The sequence below is a fragment of the Gopherus evgoodei genome, chromosome 6 (genome assembly GCF_007399415.2).
Source record: "Gopherus evgoodei ecotype Sinaloan lineage chromosome 6, rGopEvg1_v1.p, whole genome shotgun sequence".
In the NCBI taxonomy this organism is placed as follows: domain Eukaryota; kingdom Metazoa; phylum Chordata; order Testudines; family Testudinidae; genus Gopherus; species Gopherus evgoodei.
In genome coordinates this window covers 37,138,085-37,163,408 of record NC_044327.1, presented here as the reverse complement: position 1 = coordinate 37,163,408, position 25,324 = coordinate 37,138,085, and the positions used below count along the sequence as shown (strand labels likewise).

The 25,324-nt window shown below is 39.4% G+C and overlaps 1 protein-coding gene across 3 annotated transcripts in view; it reads left to right on the top strand.

The window, feature by feature from the left end:
• The window catches only part of PCSK5 (proprotein convertase subtilisin/kexin type 5), a 302,119-nt gene that overhangs the window by 219,359 nt on the left and 57,436 nt on the right, over positions 1 to 25,324 (top strand). For 2 of the 3 annotated variants that reach the window (XM_030566779.1, XM_030566778.1), the window contains exons 15-21: positions 1,608 to 1,710; positions 2,339 to 2,532; positions 4,087 to 4,171; positions 6,889 to 6,986; positions 7,451 to 7,580; positions 8,527 to 8,642; positions 24,610 to 24,712. In XM_030566779.1, coding sequence (XP_030422639.1) covers positions 1,608 to 1,710; positions 2,339 to 2,532; positions 4,087 to 4,171; positions 6,889 to 6,986; positions 7,451 to 7,580; positions 8,527 to 8,642; positions 24,610 to 24,712 — 829 coding nt within the window. Of the gene's footprint in view, positions 1 to 1,607; positions 1,711 to 2,338; positions 2,533 to 4,086; positions 4,172 to 6,888; positions 6,987 to 7,450; positions 7,581 to 8,526; positions 8,643 to 10,817; positions 12,407 to 24,609; positions 24,713 to 25,324 lie in introns of those variants that run through there. The other variant, XM_030566780.1, reaches the window with a different exon arrangement.

Sequence of the window (25,324 nt, the reverse complement as noted above, 5' to 3'; positions counted from 1 at the left end):
TTTTTTTTAAGCATGGCAAGTACATGTGGTATATTCATGATGAATATGCATGGTGAAGAATTCCCCAGCAGTACATATGAACAGCTGTTTGGGATGGTATCATCTACATTGCATCAGGAGAGACAATCTTCTTCAACTGAGCTCTATGAGAAATTGTCCATTGTCTTCACTTGAATCTTTTATTATAACTAGTCTTTCTGGCATCAGTCAGATAGCATCAGAGCAAGAAGGCAACAAGTCAGTGGGGCTGTTCTGTTTGGGTATGACATTATCTAGAGCGTTCTGAAAGCACTTGGGCCCACTATGTGTGAAAAAGAACTTTGAGGGCCATTAGCTGGGCAATATTTGATTGGCTGATTCTGTGATCAATATCTCCCTGTCTAAAGGTAGAGTGCCAGCCCCAAGATGACAGCATTATACTGAGAACTTTTCCATTCTCCACTCACTCTTGAACCTCTCTTTATTCTGGAAGGTGATTGAGCTACTCTGGAATCACTTGGACAGACTGAGATTTTACTTTTCATTTTATTTTTATTTTTGTATTCTGGCTTCAAGCATCAACATGGCATAGACATGGGATTGGCATATGATGGTTATTGAGCAGCTTTCCATAATGATAATGTTTAATCTGCAAAACACTTTTGATGGTATTAGTTATAAACACCAAACCACTGTATAACATTCACATTGCCACTGTGGACCACAAACCCTGCCTTCCCAAAATGTAAATACAGACCTACAAAATAAACACTATGTATGGGCAAAAGACTCAAAGAGACCCACTTCTGCTGCTAATTTAGAGAGAAAATACACTGAAATTTAGTTCACTATCTTGCCTACACATTCCAAAAATTACATCCAAAATTCCACCATAAGCCATACAGCCCAAGTGACCTCATCAGCTCTCTAACCTATGAAGCCTCTGGAAGAGCCCATTATTCATAAATATATCTCCTTTTTTCAACTCCCCCTGGTTCTAAGATACCACACCATTATATAGTCATCATCTACCCACATCCTCTCCTGGAATTATGAAGAAACTGCACCACAAGATAGTGGTCATTACTAGCATCTAGTTGCTATCCAGTAAGAGGCTGTTAGCAGGAAGATGAGGTCTGAGTTAAGGTTACTTGGATAATCTTAACTATCAATTCCCCAACTTTCAGAGTTAAAGTTCATATTAAAAATATTGTAATGATATTGTGAACAACAGGGCCCCAGTACACTTATTTAATTATTAACAACAATCTGCTAGTGATAGCCTACCAGATACTGTTTGCTCTCAATCTTAGATTTATGTGGGCACACAGAACTATTTATGATAAATGATGTTGTTAGTCTTTGTTAAGGGACTCAGGGACCTTGGGCATCAGTGACGAAAAATTTAAATGATTTATTTATAATAAAAGCATCTATTTGACTCCACAGTCAATATCTGATAAGTCTGTGTTAGATGCTGTGCTAGCTTCACTGTAGCTAGTCACTGAGTCCATATAGGGACCTGCGGTAATTATACTCTGCATTATAGTAATATTTTGTAAGAACCACAGAGTAGCAAATGCAGATGTGTCATTTCTCCCTTCCTTTGATTTTTGGATTTATTAAAGGTCCATGCAATGCAGAATGCAGTAAAGTAGGGTGTGATGGGCCAGGACCAGACCACTGTACTGATTGTCTACACTATTACTACAAATCTAAAAACAACACACGGTAAGAAAGAAAAAAACATCTTTATATATCATCCCTTGTTCTATTTTTATCTTCACATCTCCCTCCTTTTCCCCTTTCTACAGGATATGGAATAATTTTTCTTACCTTTAGTTTATTTTACAAATTTGCATAGGAGTTAGAGGAAAGTTCTACTAATTTGAATGTAATGTAGATCCTTCAAACACCATTTCCTGATTATTCAGCCATCATCTGACTATTTTTTAACAAAATGAACATAAAAACAGAATTAGAACCAGCATAACTAGTATTTAGCGTCAGTCACTGGGGTTGGGCAAGCTTGGGGCAGATGTAAATTGTCCGCGTCCCTTGCCTCTGCCAGGGCTGGTGTGGATGGGAATGGGGTAAGGGGGCTGAGGCTGAGCGTTGGTCTGGGGCAGGGGCAGGGCTGGGAGATGGAGATGTGGCTGCACGCAGAACCAGAGCAGAGCTGGGGGTGGGGAGGGGCTGGGTGGTGTTCCCTCCCTGCCTTCTGTAGGGGCTGCCCCCCCCTCGAAAGGTTCCTCTGTGCTCCTTAGGTGGGGTGCGCCTCACAATATTGTGACCTCTACTATAGGGTGGTGGGTTTACATCAGTGATGACTCTGCCTTTTCTTCACTGCACAATGCAGGATCTGTGTTCCAAACTGCCCACCTGGTCACTACAATGCAGACAAGAAACGCTGTAAAAAATGCTCCCCCAATTGTGAAACCTGTGTTGGAAGCCACAGTGACCAATGCCTGAGCTGTAAATCTGGTTACTATCTAAATGAAGAATCCAATAGCTGTATTACCAGCTGCCTAGATGGATTTTACCTTGACAAGAGTCAGTATTTTCTCCTGCTTATTTCTTTGGGTTTCCAATATTTGGGCTGGGTTGTTTGGGGAGGTCAGAGGATAGTTTTTAAGATAAAATTGTATTTTGATACATTTGTTTCTTTTCTAAATCTTATTTCTTTTATGAAATTGTTGAGAACCAATCCTGATCAAGAGTGTCTTCCAAAACTACACCTGGATTCTGCTTTGATTGTTAGCGCTTGAAAATCATGCTTAGCGGTACATGAGAAAATCTTTCCCTTCCTCTTTCTGACTATGAAGTGAAGGTAGCAGAGCAATGCTTGTCCCATTACAACAGTAGATCCACTATGTGGTGGGGGAACATGTGGAAGAAAGCATCTTCTTGATGCATGTGCTCATCTCCAGCACATATTAAACATTACTTCCTACACTGGGATACTATGCTTCCCTGGTAAACCAATGGGCATGTGAGAGCCAGAAGGACGTGCTGCTCGCTGCTACATTGGTGTGCTAAGGAAGGTAGAGGCTCTGTCCTCAACTCTTAACACAGCTGCACAACAGTGGGCAAAATCTGGCAGATGTTTAATATCTTCAGTGATGCAATAGCAGTAACATACACTGCCATGTGGGAAACCTGGCTTTAATTCCCACCTATGGATGACCATGCAGTGTCCCCAGTCTTAATTCCCAGCCTAGGGCCCGATCCTATAAAATATTTAATCCCAGAGATTTAGACACATCCTTAAAGATAATTACCGTATGTGCTTAAGAGCTTTGCTGAACTGGGGCCGGTGTCTCTTGCTTGCAGTACTGTGAAGCAATATACTCATAACCAGGGATAGCAGGGGCAGATATTAGCTTCATTTCTTTCTACCACAATGACTCCTCTGCCTGATCAAGGCACAGGATAAAAGAGAATGTGGAGCTGGATGGGATTCTCACACAGCCCTTTTCAGGTGGAAAGTTGGAGTCCATGATACAGAACCTCCAGAGTAAGAAGTGTAAATGTGTGGAGGAACATGGGCTCTTTAGGTCTTATGGCTGGGGTAAAGAGAACAGTAATATGTTGCTAAGGTTTGATATGATCAGAAAAGTGCAATCAGGCATACCCTTGAACCCCCAAAAAAATGAAATTAGGAAAGTCTGTTTGCTTAAATGAGCTAAAAGACAATTACACAAAGGTTACTAGGTCGCTTTGCATGAGCAATTTATGTAGAAACTCTTATTTGCATGAATTTAGTATTTTTCCTCTTATTTGAAAAGACAGCATGAGTCAATAATAAAAACACAATCAATTTAAACAAGTGTATTCATGTAAATGTTTTTACAATCTCAAAGCATATTATTTTTCAAAGGAATAGGATGTTATTTTAAATATTTAGAAATAACTGAAAGCATGTGATGTTCGATGGAGAAGGTCAATATATAAGTAGCATGTTAGCTATTTAACTTTATTCTTGCTTTCTACTTCCATTTCTTGTGCTCAGGTAAAAAAGCAATGAACAATGGAATATATCCATATAATTTTATTAAACATGATTGACCAGGGTTTTCTGGGCTGTTTTTCTTTTTTCCTTTTCAGATAAGATTGTTTGCCGGAAATGCAGTGAGAACTGTAAGACATGTGCTGAATCCCAAAGTTGCACAGAATGCAGACATGGCCTAAGGTAAGGATATGATGGATTTCACTGCACACAATAGCCAAAGAGACTTCCTGAGTCTATGGACATACATCAAAGAGACTTACATAATATTACTATTTAACCTTGCCTGGGCCTCCATTTATGTGTTCTATTGCTGTTTGTGCTGTAATTTAATACTTTCTTGTCCCATCATAAGCCATCTTGGCTAACAATGAATTTTAAAAAATGTTTAACTTCAGGCAAAATGAAAGTTGTAGCCATGTAAAAGCTACGTTTTTCACTTTTCTGACCTACAGTGTGGCAGTCAAGGATTATTTTAGAAGTGAAACTGGTGAATTGTATTAATCCATCTGATTCATTCCTGTGATAGTTAGTAACTGTTTCCTTATCTTTATTGTGTCTCTTCATACATCCAATCATTCACTTTTCTTAAGTACCTCAGGCTCAATTCCATTATGATATCGTGTGCCCATATATTAAACAACAGTGGTTATTTTTTCTTGGTAGGGGGACTTAATCATTTCTGAAACGGACAGGTAAAATCCATAAAGCAGCAGCAGCACACGTTTTTACTTCCATGCGAATTAGTGACCTTTTGATCCAAGTGGAGAGGGTCAAAAATCCCTATAAAGTTTGTAAGGGATTGTATGCTGGATTTATGCCACAAAAAATTGAAGTCAAAATCTGTATCAGAGACTTGTTTAGAATAAGATGATCTTTAATTGTTTTAGTACTGGACCTGTACCTTGTATCAAAATAGATTACCGTCTTTTAGTTAGTGCAAGCTGACCGTTATAATTAGTTTCCTTGAATGTCTTTGCCTAATTTATTTTTCACATGGTAAAGCCACTTCTCACTCTCTATGTACCCATGGTGCATTTAGATTTTTCAGCCAACTGCATTGTTCTGTCTCCAGTGATGTGGTTTTATCACTCACTAAAAAATGACACTGCTTAGAGAGAAGGCTTGATCTGAGGGAAGGAAGGCATCAGATCAAGCCAAGGCCCCAGCACATTTAAACCCTGTGCAAAATGGAGGTGATATTTATTTCCCTCACAGGAGTGCTGTGAGGCTATTGGTAAATTCATGGCTGTAGTGTTGAGATCTTCTTATGAAAATGTATAATATTATTAATTCATGCAACTACACCCTCTTATTCCAGGCCTGTGAACAGTTGTGGGGGGAAATGTGGAAATCTTGAGGACAATTTCAGGAAATTTTCCCAAGTTTTGCCTTTTATGTTTTTGACTAATGTTAATAGCCACACTTATACCTCCTCAAGTTGCTCTGGTGCAAGTCTCTTTAAAATGAAACAGACTGGTGAACTCAGGCAGACATCAGCTTAGCAAAGCAACAGTGTGGAGACTTTTCATAGCTATATCAGGCAGCCCAGTGGAAGAGCCAAGATTACAGGTTTCTAGGAGAGAGTATCCAAGAGGTTTCCTGGAGCATAAAAGGTAGGCTTATTGAACTCACAACACATACCCTGCCAGGAAATATGGACAGCAGCTTGTAACACCATGGAAGAAAGGAACCAAGTGGTCAAACTCAAAGAATGAAAGAGGCAAAAGAATGCCGGCCTCACTATAGCTTAGGCAATGTGACAGGAAACACCCTCTCTTCAAAGGACCAAATAAAGCCCATCCTGAAATAAAGGAGGAAGAAATCTCAAGAGAAAATTTTTATAGAGTACCTGGACTACAGTTGTCTATTTGTTCTGTGGATAGCCATTCCAAAGACTAAAATTCAAATTAAACATAGAACACAGGCTGCAAATTCTGGATTCAAATCAAGATTTCAGGCCCTCCCAAAGTTAATTTGGATCCAGGGTTTTTGTTCAGCTGATTATAGGTTTAATCCTGCAAGGAACCAAAGTTCCCATTGATTTCAGTGGGATTTCAAAGCTCTTAGCACTCAAGGTATTGATCCTTTTAGTGGTAGGGAAGTTAAACTCAATAATTCCAACTACACTTTGAAATGAAGATTTAATTGATGTGAATGGAATAATGCAAAGTAGTGATTGCAAATGCTATTTGACTGGAGACAGCTTTCTGCAAGCCTAGGGGCATGTCGCATTGTCCAGCAGTTTGGACTAAGGGGGAGTGAATAGCAGTGCATACCATAGTACTAGGCTGTAATTCCCCTGTGTGGATGCAGCGGGCATGAACTGAAGGGTCCCAGTTCACATCCAAACTCAGGACCTTTACAAAGGGAAATCTTTGTGCTGCAGTAAGTGGCACGCTATACACCGAGTTGGTACTTGTTAGTACTTTAACATGGTAGTAGGGGACACCACTGGTCTTAATGTCTTTCAGGCAAAGGATAAATTCTTGGGAACAAATCCCTTTGCATGTTTTTAAGTGTAGTGGTACTGACCCCAGACCAAGTTCAATTTGGGTAATTACATTCTGCATACTTGAATTTTCTTTGCACTTTTCCTTAAATATGGTAATCTTCACTTCCCGTCCTACAGTACTGTGAACTGTTTGCTACAGGTTGTGAAACTCCACCATAGATGTAGCTGCATGTGTGAAATGATTGCTATATTTAAGTTTGTAAAGAACTTGCTGTGAAAGAAGCTGTATAATTGTACAGTAGGAGACTATGATTTCAGTTCAACTTTTATTAACAGATCTTCATTGTAGAATACTTTAGAGGTTTGAGTGTGATCATTGTCCTTCCTCCTTACCTTGCTGTTAGCTAGTCAGTATTAAATAGTCTAATTTGTACTTTTGCACTAGTTTATATGGATCCAGATGTGCAGTCCGCTGTGAAGAAGGAAAATATCACAATGGCAAGGAATGTGAACCGTGTCACCGTTCCTGTGCAACATGTGCAGGTACCTCAGTGACATTTGACTTCACGTAATCATTTTGTCCCTTGGGCAATATTACATCATGTTTCCAAATACAGTATGATGATTGGCTTGTAAATGAAAAGCCTTGGAGGTTCTTTAATAGATCTCTGAGTAAAGTAGGTTTCTTCCTGTTACATAAAAATATAAACGTTCTAACTGAAAAGTACACATACACTCCCTAGCTATCTTTGCTTGTAATTCCTAGCTGTAGAAATAACAATTTTTTTCTCAGAAAAAAATATGTCAGGATTCCCGCTATATTTATCTTTTGTTGCTAGCTGATATAGTTTGCAGTACATGCAGGCAAAGGTGTAAAGCAACGAGAATATATATGTCCAATAACCTATGATGAGCAGATGTTTTGTTACAGTTAGAGATGCTGTCTGTTATCCAGGCTGTACTGAGAATGTGTCAATGTGTTACAGTGTATTTCTCTTGGCTTTAAGGCTCAGGAGCAGATGCTTGCATAAACTGCACAGAAGGTTATTTTCTGGAGGATGGGAGATGTGTGCAGTCCTGTAGTGGTGGTTATTACCTTGATCACTCTCTTGAAAACGGATACAAAACCTGCAAAAGGTAAGATATAGTCTTCAAAGGCTACATTATATTTTAGGGTTTTTTTTTATAGCAAGTGTCTAATATTTGATATCATGCGTCTATTACTGTGTAAGTCAGAGTAAATAATAGAATGTTGTGACATTGTAGAACATATTACTGACTGTTGAGAATAAGAGAATACACAGTATGCTAAGCAAACTATGGGAAGAAAGCAAGAAATTTTAACATGATTGTAATTTCCATATAAGAGCTTTTAAAATGGATTTCAGTGCATGTCTGTGTGCGTTCTGCTCATTTAAATCAAGATTTTATTAAGCAATTTGAAATTACGGGCATAAAAATATGGTAAAAAATTAACGGATCTAGCAGAGGGGCTGTTCTTTTCCATTAAAAAAGCAATAGTAGCCATTTGCCGAGAGGTAAATTGCCATTCATATGGACCATTCAGTTGCTCAGTTATACAAAACCAGCTACGGAGCAGAAATACTTGATGGACAAGGCTTGGTAACCTTTTGCTGAGTTTTATTTGACAGGGACAGAGTTTTTTGCAGATCTTTGTAAAGTACAATTCAGGCCCTTCTGAAGCTCTTATTTTTTGACTTTGGAAAAACTCTCTTTGACGGGGGCAGCATTGGAAATCACCTTTTGTTACAGCTTTCCACAGAAAACTAATAATACTCCTTTAATCTTCTATGGCATGCTTTACTTTTTGATGCTTGTCTCCCTGTGTAGTTTTGTCCAATCTATGGCTGCCTAATGTCTTTTATAAATGTGACTGGTTACTTCTACCTGCTGTACTTCGTTTCAAAATTTCAGAATCAAGTAGTTATCATTAAATAAAAGAATATGAATGATCTCAGTGACATGAACTTAACTGAGACAGTGTGATGGAAATTCTTGTTGTTGCTTAGTGGCGATTGTGATAACTTCTGGCTTTTTGTTTTTTGTTTTGTTTTGTTTAAAGATGTGATGCCAGCTGCTTGGAATGCAGTGGTCAAGGAGACAAAAACTGTACAACTTGTCCAAATGGCTATATCTTAGATACTGGCATCTGTGTAATTGGAACAGTCTGTAAGGATGGTGAGTATTATTATTTGTCTCAAAAATATTCCTTTTGTTGGCATCAAAGTTAACTTAATATTTCCACATTTTGTGTTGGCTTGGCTTCTTGAAGTATTTTGGATCTCCTAAATGATTCTTTTGTTATATTTTCAGATTTATAAGTGGGGAAAATATATAATATGGATTATTTTTGTTTCATAGACCTCATTCTTTATCTGAGGTTTAGCCCATGACTTCCTCCTAATTTTTTTTGTAATGGGCATTTCCGTAGAAAGATTTTTTATGTGAATATTTTAATGCACTCAAATGAAAGATTCATCTGTGTCTGATTTGCCTTTCTAAACTATGAAGATGTTGACAACTAATGTGATGTTAACTGTGATTAACCTTAATTGAATTATGTGAATGAATAGCAAGAGGAAAATAGAGGCCATTTTGAAAATATTGTACCATCTTCATAATGGAAATTTTGGCATTCTCTAAGTTCTTTCTTGTATTTGATACAGCATTGCTTGGACTCCATATTATTGGCTTCATTATTATATTATTTAAAGCATGAAATTTTGTGTACAGTTAAAGAGATAACAGGGTCCTTTTCCTGAAGGTGTTACTACCTAAGGTCATTGCAGATACGATCCAATTCAACAAGTGAGAGCATTTCAGAACAGAAGCTTAGTGTTACACACAGTGGGACAAATATCTGGCAAAGCAAATATAGTAAGAACTAATGATGATTCTGGGGTCAATTAGCTCCCATTTAAGTCAAATGAGCATTTTACCATTGATTCAATAGAAGCAGGATTGGGCCCATAGTGCTTCTTTGGACACTTGTAGATCATGTTAGTCAGTTTACACTTTCAAGTCAGATGAAGCTAGTAGTAAAAGGAAAATTAAAGTCTCATACTCACAGTATCCTCTTGCATATCAGCAATATATTGCAATACCTGTTAGGTCTGAAACTCCTTCAGCTAAAATATGTTCTCATTTATACCTGTGCAACTTCAATGAGTTTGCACAGATAGGCATAATTGAGGGCAGAATTTTGTTTCTTGTACTTTACATGGATTACAAACAAGGAAGAGTCCTTGTGGCACCTTAGAGACTAACAAATGTATTTGGGCATAAGCTTTCATGGGCTATAACCCACTTCATCAGACGCAACTTCATTAGATGCAGCTGATGAAGTGGGTTCTAGCCCACGATAGCTTATGCCTAAATACATTTGTTAGTCTCTAAGGTGCCACAAGGACTCCTCGTTGTTTTTACTGATACAGACTAACATGGCTACCCCTCTGAAATCTGTTTACATGGATTGTTATTGATGTTGAGTTGGAAAAAAAAGAGCTTAGGCAAAGTAAATTTGCATTAGAAATACTCTTTTGCATGAACATTATTATACCAGCTTCTCACTTTCCATGACTTTCACACCATCCTTTTTGTGAAAAATAATATGTATACACCCACAAGTTGCTTTCCTCTGCCCACTTGTACAAATTAGAGTAGCATCTGTGGATACAAAATCAAAATTGTACAAGGAGCAACATGCACAGAAATAACTAACTTATCATTTTATTGGTATATGGCTCAATCCTGCCAGAAGCTGAGAAGTCCGAGGAAGTACTGAGCACCCTCCACTCCTATTGAAGTCAGCAGGTGTTAAGAAGGTGCTCATGCAAATGGCGTTATTTTTATTACAGTAGCCTGGGAGGACAAACAACAGAAGTAATAATGTTGCTTATAATTTCCAAAGAAGGAGGATCTTATATTACTGGCTGGGGATCAAGAAGCATTGTTTACTTGTCAGATTTATGAAGTTTCAATTTCTGTTTAGAATGTTTTATTCTCTTTCTCTGATATGATTGTTATACCCTTTTGATTCATAATAACTCAGAAAAAATCCTTTACTGTATTTATCACTGTTTTCTAATTATTCTTTTTCTAATCTTTTTTTTTTCCTTTTCACAAATGGATACCAATCACTCCCTGTCGGACAACACAATATTTCTTCTTGAAAAAAAAAAATGTTGTTGACTGAAATTCCTTTTGATGGACCAAATTTCCTACTTGCTACCTGCTCCTGAATGGTCTCTTCCATCAAATCTGCCTGTCTGACCAATTAAACCTTCCTCCATTGTACACCATACTCTTCAAATCTTCAACTTGCCCCCTCCCTCTATCGCTGACCTCCGGAAGCAACGGAAGAATCTTGGGCCGAGGGAGGATTCTGTATGCTAGTGAAAAAGAACAATCTGTGTCAAAGGAAAGTACTTCAGCAACTTTGTTGCAGAACATGTACGCAAAAAGGGTGAACTGGTACCTTCCAGAATCCTCTTGCTCCTGTAGACTTATAGATTAATCCATATTATTAAAAAAAAGAAAAAAAGAAAAAAAAAAGCAAGCCACCTTTTTCTCTCTCTCCCTCCTCTTTGTCAGGGGAGACGGTGAACTGTTTGTTGGAACTTTAATGGAAAAACTACAACAAGCCTACCTTTCATAACTGGGTGTTTAGAGCTAAGCATCCAGGATCACAGTCAGTATTGTGTGACCAAAGCATTGATGCCAAAATTAACATTAAAGTAATTATTTGATTTCCTGTCAACCTTAGGATTATCCCCGTTTTTGATGGTCCTTTTTCTTCCTTTCCTTTTTTTTTTTTCCTGCTTGTTTCCCCTTCAAGGTGTTTAAAGAGTGTTTCAAGAATTCGACACAAGTTTACATGGATTAAAACAAACAAAAACAAAAAAAAATACTTGCATCAGTCTTTTTTTGTGCTTATATAGTAATAATCAGGGGGAGCTTAACAAAACCAGTCGCTGAGGGAATTAGAAACATCTTTATATGTGGGACTATGTTCTGCATCCTTTGTATCAGTATTAAAAATAAATTGAGAAGTGATCAATTCCACACATATTTCTTACATTGTTTTCTATGCTGTGTGCTTGTTTTTGCATCACGCAGTATTTACATACATTTTGCTTCTCACCCTCTACCCCAGTTATATAGATCTGGTCATTAGACAGTTAGCTTGTTAACCACTATTCTGGGATTTTAATTTCTTTCTTTAAATTGACAAAGCTATTTGGAATAAAATGTAAGCAGTTCATAACACCTAAGTTTTGACAAGGGCATTCTTCCTACTGTGAACAAATTCTGAAAGGGCCTGTTCCTCTTATTTTTCATGAACAAAAGTATTTTGTAAACTCATGTCTGGAGCACACAGGTAACACTTAAGTAGTAGTTGTATAATCTTATCTTGTATTTTAGCAAACGGGGGCTGATCCTGCAAACATGTACTACTAGTCACAGTGCTAATACATAGATTTCAATGAGACTACATCCAGAAGTAAGTGTTTACAGGACTCGGCCCTACAACTGGGATTGATACACTGGGTCAAATTCAACCCTTGGAGTAACTACATTTAGATCAATAAATTTACATCAAGGGATGAAGTCTATCCAGTTTGGATTTTGTATAGTAATATCCCTCTTGTCAGTCTTGGCCTTATGCTGCTCTTAATCAACAATGGTATAAATTGGGAGTAACCCTAGTGAAGCCAGTTTAAGTGAGAGAAGAATAAGGCTCCCATGTTTCCTTTTCTAGTTACACGTCAGTCCCAGTCAGCATATTTTTATATGTTCCTATTAGCATATTGCTTGACACCCATTAATTAGGTACAACGTAGTAAATTAAATTTCAAAGATATTGTTTGACTAAGGGCTTGTCTTCACTACAGAGCTAAATTGGCATAACGGCATTGATTTAGCAGGTCTAGTGAAGATGCTCAATCGATGGGAGAGCGCTCTTCCATCAATTTCTGTACTCCACCTCAATGAGAAGTGAAAGCAATATCGGTGGGACAGCGTCTCCTGTTGACATAGAGAAGTGTGGGCCCTGCAGTAAGTAGCTATAAGCTACATCGACTTGAGCTACACTACTAACATAATTCAAATTGCATAGCTTAGGTTGACCGGCAGTGGTAGTGTAGACCTGGCCTTAAACAAGTCTTCCTTCTGTACAAACAATAATCTGGGTGCGACGATCACTGACACAGAAATGGAAGACATTTCTGTACAAATATAAATGGTAGAAATAGAACTTCTAGACTTCCCTTTTTTCAATATGAAATCAGTCCCTGAATTTTACAAATGAAAGCACCAGTGCCAGTAGAAACAATATGATCCTTTTCCCAGAGAACAGGTGAATTCTTACAGATGTCCCATTCTCTATGATAGTAAAAGAACTGTGACATTCCTTTGGTGCTCATTAAATTTTCTGCTTAACATTCAAAGTTATGAAAACTTTATTTGTGATAGTTTTACTACTAGTCTGTTACGTCCTCATTACTCTAATAACATTATTAACTAGAACATAATGCTTTCAAAGTTTAAGTTAATATTATATATTATATATAAATATATATATTCATAATTGAGATATAATTATGTAATGGATTGTAAAGAATTTGTTTGGATACTTACAAATGTCTCTAACACTATTATAGAGGAGAAATTAATATCTTTGTTTTCTTTTTAAAATACTGACACATTGTTAAATCCAAATTCATTTTTACTGAAAAATACTGTACATGTGTAAAATGTTCAGTTGTTATTTGTAAAATAGAGTAGTACTGTTGTAATTGATATTGGCCAAAATCACTGTTATTCCATATTTTATTTTTTCTATTAAATTAACCTAAGTTCCTGTTGCTTTGGTCTGGAAAAACATGTTGATAATTGATATGTAAAATATCTTGCTTTAGGCGAGGAAGGTAATTTTTATGTTAAAAAGCAGTTTGATGTCACGTATAAGTCATTGTGACAAAGTGGGCGGGAGGGTGTTTGTGTTTTGTTTTTAATGAATGTATTGGCTTTTTGAAAAGCAGTGGTACTTGTCATGGCAGAACCTGTTTTTGATGCAGGTTACTTTTTGTGCTGTAGAAGCACAACTGAAGCTGAATCCTGATGCAGGATAGCTCCGACTTCTTCTAATCAATAACAATAATTATCAGCCCAGTTTCTTTCCTATTTAGGATTAAAACCCGGATCCATACCTACCTAATGGCTGAGATGGTTAGGAATAGATTAGGGAGGCATTCACGTTTCCATTTAGGCAGCCAGAGGTGTCCATTGTGCAATAGATTGCTGATCTCCATTATTTCTGAATACACAGACGTCTTTAAAGCACTGTTTTAGGCCCTGTTCTTATACATGACTGTTAACAGCCAGATTGCTGTGCCCATGAATTCAACAGGCTCCCACATGGGCGCAGCCTTCCAACCATGCAGGTTTGGGGCCTTTATTGGTATTAATTGAAATCTCTGTCTACCAGCTCAGCTGAGAGATGAAGAACTGAATGGGCTTGGAGGCTGAATTACCTTTCATTCATAGAGGTAGTGTCGTCAGATTAAGCGAGGGCAGTCTGAGGAAGCCTGCACTTCAGCTGCCCAATCAAAGTATGTTCTGTAGTAGTTTTCAATCCAGTACCTTTTGCTAGCTCTAAAATCACTTAAAAATAAAGGGCTAGATCATCGATCAGCGTCCCTCCCACTCGCCCCGCTGCTCCTGGGAGAGAGTGAATTTCAGCCTGCTGAAGCATACACCCCCCAACATGCTGGTATAATCACTCTATAAACACACTGGGGAGACAGTCACAGGGACACCCACTGCCTGCCTTCTCCTGCTGCTTCCTGCCCACCTGTGCCAGGGTGGGACATAGTCACACTGCACAGGAAGTGGCAAAATGGCACAAGGAAGAATGTGTGTGCAGTATGCCCCACCACTCCCTCGCATGAGCATGCAAGACAGGCCACAATCTGGCCCAAAGAAAATCAATTGATACATTAGTTGCTTGTTGCATGAAGGACTTTTGCACTATTGTTCTATTGTTGATACTGTTGCTGGGCATTTCACCAATTTGGGTGTGTTGCATTCTCAACATAGTGTCCTCTGTGGGGAGAGCTTGCAAAAAGAGATAGTATAGTCATAGATTATCAGGGTTGGAAGGGACCTCAGGAGATCATCTAGTCCAACCCCCTGCTCAAAGCAGGACCAGTCCCCAGACAGATTTTTGCCCAGTTCCCCAAAAGGCCCCCCTCAAGGATTGAACTCTCAACCCTGGATTTAGCAGGCCAATGCTCAAACCACTGAGCTATCCCCCCCCATTAATATTGGCCAAATAGTTTTTTTCCAGAATGCATCTCTTTAAACACTGAGCTGTAGAGCCTCTCAGACAGGCAACTGCTGAACTGAGTCTTACTCCTGAATACAATACTTTGTAGCATGAAGTTGGAGCATTAGCCAGCCATCTTTCATTGATGCGTCTAGTAACGGAGTCCAGTGGTTTATAATCAAAAAAGGCAACTAAAATGATTAGGGGTTTGGAGAGGGTCCCATACGAGGAAAGATTAAAGAGGCTAGGCCTCTTCAGCTTGGAAAAGAGGAGACTAAGGGGGGATATGATAGAGGTATATAAAATCCTGACTGATGTAGAGAACGTGGATAAGGAAAAGTTATTTACTTATTCCCATAATACAAGAACTAGGGGTCACCAAATGAAATTAATAGGTAGCAGGTTTAAAACAAATAAAAGGAAGTTCTTCACACAACACACAGTCAACTTGTGGAACTCCTTATCTGAGGAGGTTGTGAAGGCTAGGACTGTAACCATGTTTAAAAGGGAACTGGATAAATTCATGGTGGCCAAGTCCATAAATGGCTATTAGCCAGGAAGGGTAAAGAATGGTGTCCCTAGGCTCTGTTCATCAGAGGATGGAGATGGATGGCAGGAGAGAGATCACTTGATCATTGCCTGTTAGCTTCACTCCCTCTGGGGCACCTGGCATTGGTCACTGTCGGTAGACAGATACTGGGCTAGATGGACCTTTGGTCTGACCCAGTATGGCCGTTCTTATGTGCTTATGTTAAGCATTGCTGTTACAGAGCTTTAGAGGAGGCTGGCCAGCATTCTAGCCCAACCCTAGTCACATGATAATCCATGTACATTTAGTCCCGTTGTAGCCAATGAGATAACCATGAACGAGTTCTTCAGAAATGGACCCTAAATTTGCCAACACGTATCTTCCTTTGCTATGTAATTTTTTCTCATTACACGATCAATCTTCCTTCAGCTTCATTTGTGAGGAGTTACTCTTTAATATTTGTGCTCCAGTACTAATAATGAATATATGATAGATACACACAAAACGCTTCATTGAAGTTCAGACACTTTGTTACATGGAGCAGTTTACCCATGTTCTCTATCCTGCCCACTAAAGAACATATCTGCCTTTATTTATATCACAGTTCAAAAAGTGGCAAGTAAGATTTTTTTAACAATAATACTTTACTACGATAAAACATATGCTTGTTTCCCTCCCTGTTCAAAAAGGCATGTGTTGACTTCCCAATGGGGATTAAGAATGTGCTTAAGTGCCTCTCTAAACTGGAGCCTGGGAGATAATGAGGCCTATCTAACTGTGATCCAGAAAAATTCTCACAGCATAGCCAACATGTCTCAGGAGAATAGGAAGAATTTCAACTAGCTATTAAACTAGTAAGTACAACTGCCCATTAAGGAAAGGCACCTTTTTTTTAAATGAAAGATTTATTTTTTGTAACGGGCTTACAAGCTTGACCCATTTTCTTGCTCTACACCACCAACTCAAAAAATACACCCTTATTATTTTTCTGAGCAACAAAGACTGCCTCCTGGTAAGTGGGAAACCCATTTGTAACAGGTATGTGGAGATAAGTCTGCATCCACAGTGCATTCATCCTCAGCAGCACCAATGCACCTTGGTTTTGATCCAGCCTACTTACGCAGAGCTGACACTGGAGAGGTCTCCTTTTTTTTCTATACAGTTTTGCAAGTTCCCTCTCTTTGCAGAACAATGTATTGTAACAAAAAACTATTTTGATGAACATGTTAATAAAAAAATCATGGAAAAATACCAGAAAATGTATCCATTCTGAACCCTGCAAAAGAGAAATAACTTGGAAGTTTCATCATTTTTCACAAAATTATTTTCCTGGGTTTTGACCAGTTTAGTTTACCACCCACAAAGAATACTGGTGTGGGAAGGGCTTCCTTTCATCCTCTACAGATGAAAGCATCATTGCATAGCAAATTGTTGTATGCTAGCAACTGATCCTTGTTAATCTGCCAACAGTCTGCTTACTAGGTCATATCCATCTATTTGGTGCATATGCTGCCATCACCAACAAATGTTATATGACAAATGTAACCATATCTCTATTCTCCATCTCTGCACTGGCCAACAGAGCAGGACTTGGACTACCGATGTCCTGGAATATTTTGGTTAAGTCCAGGGCACCTAGAGTACAGCAATACTGGGCCTCTCACATAGGTTTGAGTCAGGCCTATTATTTTTATAGGACCACTTTCTGAAACCCTCATACTGAGTATCTCAGCAAAGTCAATGGGATTGCTCATGAATGTGTTACTCTGTGTGAGTAAAGGTAGCAGAATCAGTTCCATACTCAGCTATACATGTACTGTAATTAGCAGATACTAGAAGGACTTTGTCTCTGGATCACCACAATGATTAAAAAAAAAAATCTATTCCCTAATAAGGAAGTGAAGTTTCACTTCTGCTATGTGAAATGCAGACAAGGGAGTGAATGCTGTAGAAAGAACTCCCAAGTAGTTAAAAGGAGAGCTCTTCAGTCAGCAGCAAACGCTGCACCTTCATGTAGTGCCAGGCGTTGTCTTTTTGTTTCATTTCTTCTTTGAGTAACTCTTGGACTCACTACCAAATCTGGCAGTGGTTGGGTATGGATCAATGCCACATTCACTATTATTAATTAATTGCCATCTTTCCAGGATGTAAGGTGGATTTTGTGAAGGTTTTTTTTTATGGAAAATCATCATCACATTTCAAGGCTGGCCTTTTCCCACCATGTGCCATGGAACATTGCTTGTCTTTCATTTTGCAGATGTACAACACTGTTGTTGTAAAAGCAGTGTACATACTGAAAAGATCACACCAATTATGGATAACAACCCCTGCGTGCTGGGAACTCCTCGTGCAGCTAGATTACCCCCAGTTCCTATCCACTTGTTTGGAGAACCTTATTCACCCATTGGCCAAAATCACTCACAGTTCCTTTCCTTTTGGGAGGCAGTAATGTAACAGGGGCAATAACCAGGCCTGCCAACAGGGGGAGCAAAGGGAGCAATTGCCATGGGGCCTGGACAATTTAAAAGGACCAGCATGGGCCCCGCCCTCCCTATGGACATCCCTGGCCCTGGGGCCTGGAATTTCTGTCAGTGGGCGTGGCAATAACCAACACATGGATCCATTCCAAACCCTTTAGGCTTTGTCAACTACCCACTGGGCAGGGACAGGTCCACCTTAGCATTATAAGGAACAGCTAGTTGGAGCTGACAACGAAGGGCTGTCCCAATACAATCTGTTAACCGAAACAATTATCGTCATCCATCACTATACTATCTGAGCAGCAAAAGATCTCAATACCTGACTGTGCTAACTCACATAATGAAGAGAAAGTCAGAACAATTCTTCCCCTCTTAGTTCCACAGGAGGAACCTCCTTCATTTGGTGGCAGTGGCGGGGGCCAATGCATTTGTGCTGTGTGAGCTTATAACGTGAGTCTTGGTCTCCAGCACATCATAAGGGGTCTGTCCTCAGTGGAGAGTAACAGGACTCCAACCCACTTCTCACTGGCTTTAGCAGTAGCTCAGAAATCCTCTCAAGTGACAGCTGGATGTGCTGACCCAATGGAGGAAAACACATTCTGGGTCGTTATTACCAATGGTAATTTAAAAACTGATTTTTTTGTTAAATTATGGCAAATATCTGAGCTCTTTGGTGGAAGGACTATCTTTTCACCTGTTAGCACTGTGCCTTACAGAATAGGGCACCAATCCCTGACTGGGGACTGTGGGCACTTAAACAGACAAATAATAAATAGCAGTGAGAATAAAAGGGACAGATACAGCAGGTATAGATGTTTTTATTCAGAGGAGATAAGAATTGAGGGTTATGCAGTTGATAAAGCCTTTCTCCTCTATGTCCTGCTTCAAGTCTAACCTGAAGCATTATGTGATCTCTGCTAATCCTGCAACAGAAAACCCTTACATCCTCTAATCACCATACCAAACTGCACAGAACATCTCTGCTGAGGGAATGGAATCCCTGGTCTGTTCTGACCCCCAAGCATGATTGGATCAAATATTCAAAAGCGTCTTAGTGAATTAGGAGCTGAGGGTTTTTTCAGTCTTACTGAAAGTCAGTGGGACTTGGTGCCTAAGTCGCTTTTGAGAACAAGACTGCCACGTAGGCACATTTGAAAATTTACCCCAAAGCTTAAACACTTAAGGATCCCTCACTCAGATTTGTGCACCCTCCTCCATACACCCAGAGCGTTTTCCCAAATCCCAGTGCAACAGGTGCCATGCTTAGTTTCAGAGGCAACTTGACTACAGTGTACAAGTACCAGCCCAGGGAGAAAAATACTGGGTCTAACGGGCTCTGTTATCAAGCAAATAATAGCATAACAAGAACCAATGGCTGGAAGATGAACTCAGCCAAATTCAGTTTAGAAATTAGGCACCCATTTTTAATAGTAAGGGCAATTAACCATTGGAACAGACGGCTAGGGGAAGTGCTGAATTCTCAGCTCTTGCTGTCTTAAGATCAAAATTGGATGCTTTAGCCAGACACAAGTTATTGATCTCACTACAGAGTAACTAGGTGAAAATTAATGGTATGTGATATACAAGAGGCCAAACCAGCTGATCTAATGGTCTTTTCTGGCCTGAAACTCTATGCTTCTTTCAAATTCATTCTCTGCCCCAAAGCCCACAAATGCTGAACCCTGCCTCTAGCAATGAAGCTGCTGTCATCAAGCCCTCAGTAACTTTTTTTTTTAGTTTTTTAATAAAATTGCTCTAAGGACCCAATCCTTTAAAATGCCAGTCACCTCCTGGTGCTGCATTCTCTCAACTCCTAGTGATGGTAGGGGAAGATGGTTTGGTGGATATAACACTCAAGAGACATCAAAAGGGGTCGGTTCCGAGGTTAGCCACAGACTTCTTATATGACCATGGGCCATTCACTTAATCAATCCTGTTCCCCCATCTGTAATAGTGATCACAATATCTCCAAACCCCAAAAGGGGGTTGTGAGAATAAAAGTAATTAAAGAGTATCAGGTGCTGCAATACTTTGGTAAGGACGGAGGGCTGGGTAAGTGCTTAGCCGGGATGACTTTGGGGGCAGTATTCACCATCTTGCAGAATCAGACACTAAATTAGCATCAGACTTTGAGCCTCCCAGTGCATTTTGTGTTGTCTATTTGGGCAGGCCTATGGCCTACTGTGTACTTTACAACACCCCTGCACTGGTGGTAAATATTACTAAAAGAACAGCAATCAAAATAATTTATGCAACATAAACTAGAAAAAAGTAGTTTTTACATGCTGGCTAGTGCAGTGACCTGGGACTCGGGCGACCTGGGTTCTAATACCGAAATCTGCCACAGACCTGCTGGGTGACATTGAGCAAGATACTTCACTTCTCTGAGCCTCAGGTTTCCCATCTGTAGAAAGGGAATAATGGTGCTTATTCTCCTTTTTAAAGCACTTTAGATCTGCTGATGAAAGATGCTATATAAGAGCAAAATATTATTATTTATTGTATATATTATTGTAGTTCTTGTTATTAATAACAATAGTATGAACAATTAAAGCCATGCTTTGCAACCTGCCAAAATCCAAATGTCAAATGCAGTATACGCCAAAGATCCCAAATGAAGGATACAAAGCATTATTCACAGCGGAAACTTAACTTGCAGTTAAGCTTATAACTAGTAAATTTTAAAATAATCTAGTGTTATTTCCCAGTTACATGTATGACATGGATACCTTGAAGAATAAAGTAAAAGAGTGCAGCTTTGCAAGGGTCAGTTAGTTACCAATGTCTGAAGGGGGAGGATGTGTAGTTAAACACTTCTTAGCCTTAAGCAAATATGTCAAGTTAACAAATAGTTCTGTACTATAGCTTAAAAATCTTCTTTCAAGTGGCGTTTCAGCATTAACTATTTTAATTTCCACAGGAAAAAATGCATTGTATTAATGTTTAATGACAGCTCTACAATCATAGCTGTGACTTGTGAAATCAGAGGCCCAGAACATAGGCAATTTCTGGTCTTCACTCTTATAATAGTGTGTTTTAAGAGGCTGCAAATTAAAGATTAAACTAGCAAAGAACCAGCCATCAACTGGCACTAATCCAGAGCAGCTGAAATGAATTACAGCATTTCAGCTGGAGGAAGTAACAAAAAAAAACAAAGGCCTTTTAAAACTCACCACATATGCCAAGTGGGGAGGGTTTGGAAGCGGGTATTCTGAGGTATATGAATTAGTGGCTCCAGACTCAGTGATCCTGTACAGGACACATAATCTAGCACTGTTGCCAAATAAAGTGAATTTAACAGAGATGAAGAAACAACAGAAAGCTTTCAGAATATAAATTACAACCAAAACAACAATAGCAGATAAAGAATGATTTAATACCAAGATAACAGTCTACTGAGGGATGCTACAACCATGAGAAATCATGAGCACACTCCCCAAGCAATGAGCCATCAGAATCCTCAATGTGGAATTTGCATGTATTCTAGTGTTGCCTAGTTATTTTATAGCTTCAAACATTGTGCTTCCAAATGTCACATAAAATAGACAGAAGACAGAACCTATATAGGTTTCTATAGGGAAAAGTATTTGTTTATATGCCATATTCTGAAAAAGTCGTTGTACTGATGTGCTTCCATATCATAACACCTATACATGGAATAGTTCTATAGTAATCTAAAAATGGGGTTGTTAATTGTGGGAATACAGTGTTTATGGAGAGGACTGTAATCTAGTGAGTACAGCACTATCCTGAAAGTCAGGAGATAAAGGTTTTCATTCCTGCTCTGTCATTATTTGACCTAGGGCAAATCATATAACCTATCTATGCCTCATTTGCCCTCTTTAAAAGCATAATAATACTTACAGGGTGCAGTGAGGACTAAGTAATGCAGGCCAAATTTTATCTCAGTTACACAAGTGTGACTGCACAAAGCTGTACTCAATTCAATATCAAATGGTTAGTTTATCACATCTTTATCATCACCCCATTATATGATATATATATTTACGGGCCAGATCCTCAACTGGTGTAAAGCAGCAGACCTCAGCTTACTTCAGTGGAGCTATGCCAATTTACATTAGCTGAAAATCTCATTTACACAGTCTAGAGAGATTATATAAACAGATTAGGGTGACCAGATGTCCTGATTTTACAGGGCCAGTCCTGATTTTTGGGTCTTTTTCTTATATAGGCTTCTATTACCCCTCACCCCCACCCCACTTGCTGTCTGGTCACCCTAAAACAGGTGGATACCCATACCCATACCCATACAAATAGGCACATATAAATGTGCTAAACGCCCTTTGAGATCTATGGCTGAAAAGCGCTAAAGCAGTGTTAATATATAAATTCTATGTATGTATATATGTACGTACTCATACACACAGACACCTACATATATTGGTTACCTCTGAGATTTGCAAAGAAAAGGTGCTTAAAAGCAAAGGGGGGGGGCTGTTGTTTTGCTGCTTTTTTTTATTAATAACACACACACACACACACACACACACACACACACACACACGAAAGCCTCAATATTTTCTTTCACTGCCAGAAAAAGGAAGAAAAATAGCCAAAAATATGCTAACAATTCCTGTAAATCCCAGATTATTTGCAAAAAACAATGTATTTTTAACAGAGAATTCAAAAGGATCCTGCAGACTTTGTAAAACCTGTCTGCAGAATTTCTCATGGATAGAGATCTCACTATCTGGGCGATTTTATATATGTCTGCCACTCTTACTCATGATGAGAAGGAAATTAGTTCATAAATCATCCCAGTTATTTCTCCTATATATAAAATTGAGTGGGTAAGGGTAAGTGAGAGGGAATAGATAGTTTTATATTAACATTATTTTATGGCTTGTCTACATGGTAATGCCCTACATTAACTGGTCCGTGTAGACCCTGCTGGTGTGCACTAAAGGTTCCCTAGTGTGCCTTAACAGAATAGCTTTTCTGCCTCCCTTCCATTCACCCGACATTGCTCCTTCATACACACACACACACGCCACTCTTCTGTGTCCTAAGAACCCACAATGCACATGCACAGCCCAAGTTTCAAGGCAGCAATGCAAGTGGGAAGAATTCTCCACTTAGGGGTATCCACAGAATTTGCAGGCTTCATTTACCTCCCAGGGGTCACTGCCCAGATCATATCCTCAACTAAATCTATTGCTAAAGAATGAAGCAGCAGATAGTAAATTCAGTCAAATATCTACACTTGACTAGCATAGACTACCTGGTAACTAAATAACTTAAGGCACACTTATTTAATCTAGGGCCTTATAAAACTGTTCAATGGATAGATTTACTGCCCCCATACGCTGCTTAATACACACACGGCTGGCAAGCCACTTGCCAAATGACTCTATCTACATTACAAGTTATGGGGAGCATAGATATGCAGCAGAGTAACCGTGGTTTAATGGGTACCCAATAAATAAAAGGACATGTCATGTATTACAACACCACAGCAGCAGCAGCAGCTATAGTCTCACTGCCCATATAGGATGAGATTTTCAAAGTCACTGAGAGGACTGGGACACCTAGTTCTCTTTAATTTTAAAGATAATTGGGTGTCTACCTCCCTGCACAAGTGGCACAGCACCAAAGGAACAGTCCAAGAGGAGAGATAAGGGGGACAGAGAGGACCATTGTACCCTCCTGATTTTGGGCTGGTCCAGGCTTTCTTATATAGAAACCCATCCCTGGCTGCCTATGAGTTGCAATGCAGTCTTCTAGAATCTCTGTGGTGGCACATGCTACAAATACGACCTCAGCTCATGCCTTATAGTGGGGCAGCGTAAGAATGCTGTATCGGCACCAGAGGGATTCATCCTGAGTTTTCTGCAGCCCATTAATAGCTCTTATATAGGTGACATCTTTCTGCAACCACTTTGAATGTGTTTCTGCTGAGAGATAAAATAGCACCAAATACACAACATGCCACGTTTCTGAATGATCATAGTAAACATGGGAGACTGAAGAGGACTCAGTCTGATCTCACGCTGGTGAGAACCAGGAATGACTCCACTGAAATCTCCTGATGAAAAGCACTATAAGAGCTAGGTATTAAATCTATGGATTTACGTAGGGGCAAAATGAGCTAAGTGAAATCAAAATCAAACCCCAACATTTTCAGAAGAAATTACTTTATTTGTGGTTATGTCATCCACAGGAATGATAAGACATTCCCAATCAATTCTGGATGCATTTAGTTGCTTGAGGTTTGCCTTTTAGATTTGTCATCAAAATGTTTATGGAGATACTACAGTGGTTACATGTTAGAAATAGCAAGGCAGACAGGCAGCTGAATGGTTGTGATGTATCTTGTATCTACCAGATAGTTGCCAAACAGTGCAGTGTACTGCACCTGAACTACTGTATTTCAAAATCCCATCTGATGTCTGGACTCACTCCTTATGAATCCCACACACAACTCAAACCGTTACCCTTCATGCAGTATCCTTTATCTAGCTCTCCAAGGTGCACCAGAATAGAGCCCCCTTTGACGGCCCAGCTGAGCCAATAGGAGCTGGGCTAATTCAACCACTTACAGGCACTATTTGTAAGACTCATGCAGACTCAAAGAAAACAAGTCATTGAGCTCATCATTCCAAAAGACACCGTGCTCCTGCACCCAGGGCACAAGCAGTTGGTTCCCTGTTAACACAACTGAGAACTGCCAGTTTCAGAAATTCAAAACAACTTTGGTGTCTACTTCTTTTCAATTAGCAACATATTGAGCAAAGTTTTTTATTTGATCTGTGGGTCTTAAGTAAACAATTGGGTTTTGTTTGTCAGGGGAATATGCCGAGCGTGTGGATCGGTGTCTGTTCTGTGAAGCATCCTGTTCTAAGTGCACAGGGCCAACTCAGAATGACTGTATCGGCTGTGCAGCCACAAGGTAAATGATTGTTGTTGTTGTTTAGTTACATTGTGGTAGCAGGTAGAAGCCCCAGTCAGGATCAGGGCCCCACTGTACTAGGTGATGTACAAACACACAAAAAGAGACTGTCATTAACCTGATGAGGCAAATGGAGTATGACAAACAAAATTAGATCAAGAAAGGAGAACAAAAGGGGCACAAATTAGACCAATTGCTTGCACAGGTAACTAGTGCATGCCCAGATGGATTCTGAGGGCAGAAAATCCTTTTTCCTTAAGTAAATGAAATCAGCTAACCCTGACTGACATACAAGCAAACCATAACTGTTGGTCGTAGGTAATGGCTTCTACATGCCACAAAGGACACAGGCTGACACTGATCAGTGACAGTCAGGGTATGTCTACACTGCAATTTAAAACCCGTGGCTGGCCAGTGCCAGCTGATGCGGGCTCATGAGGCTTGGGCTAAAAGCCTGTTTAATTGTGATGTAGATGTTTGGGTTTGGGATGGAGTCCAGGCTCTAGGATCCTAAACGGGGAGGAGAAGAGTCCCATAGCCCAGCTCTAGCCAGAGCCCGAACATCCACACCACAATTAAACAGACCCTTAGCCTGATCCCCATGAGCCCATG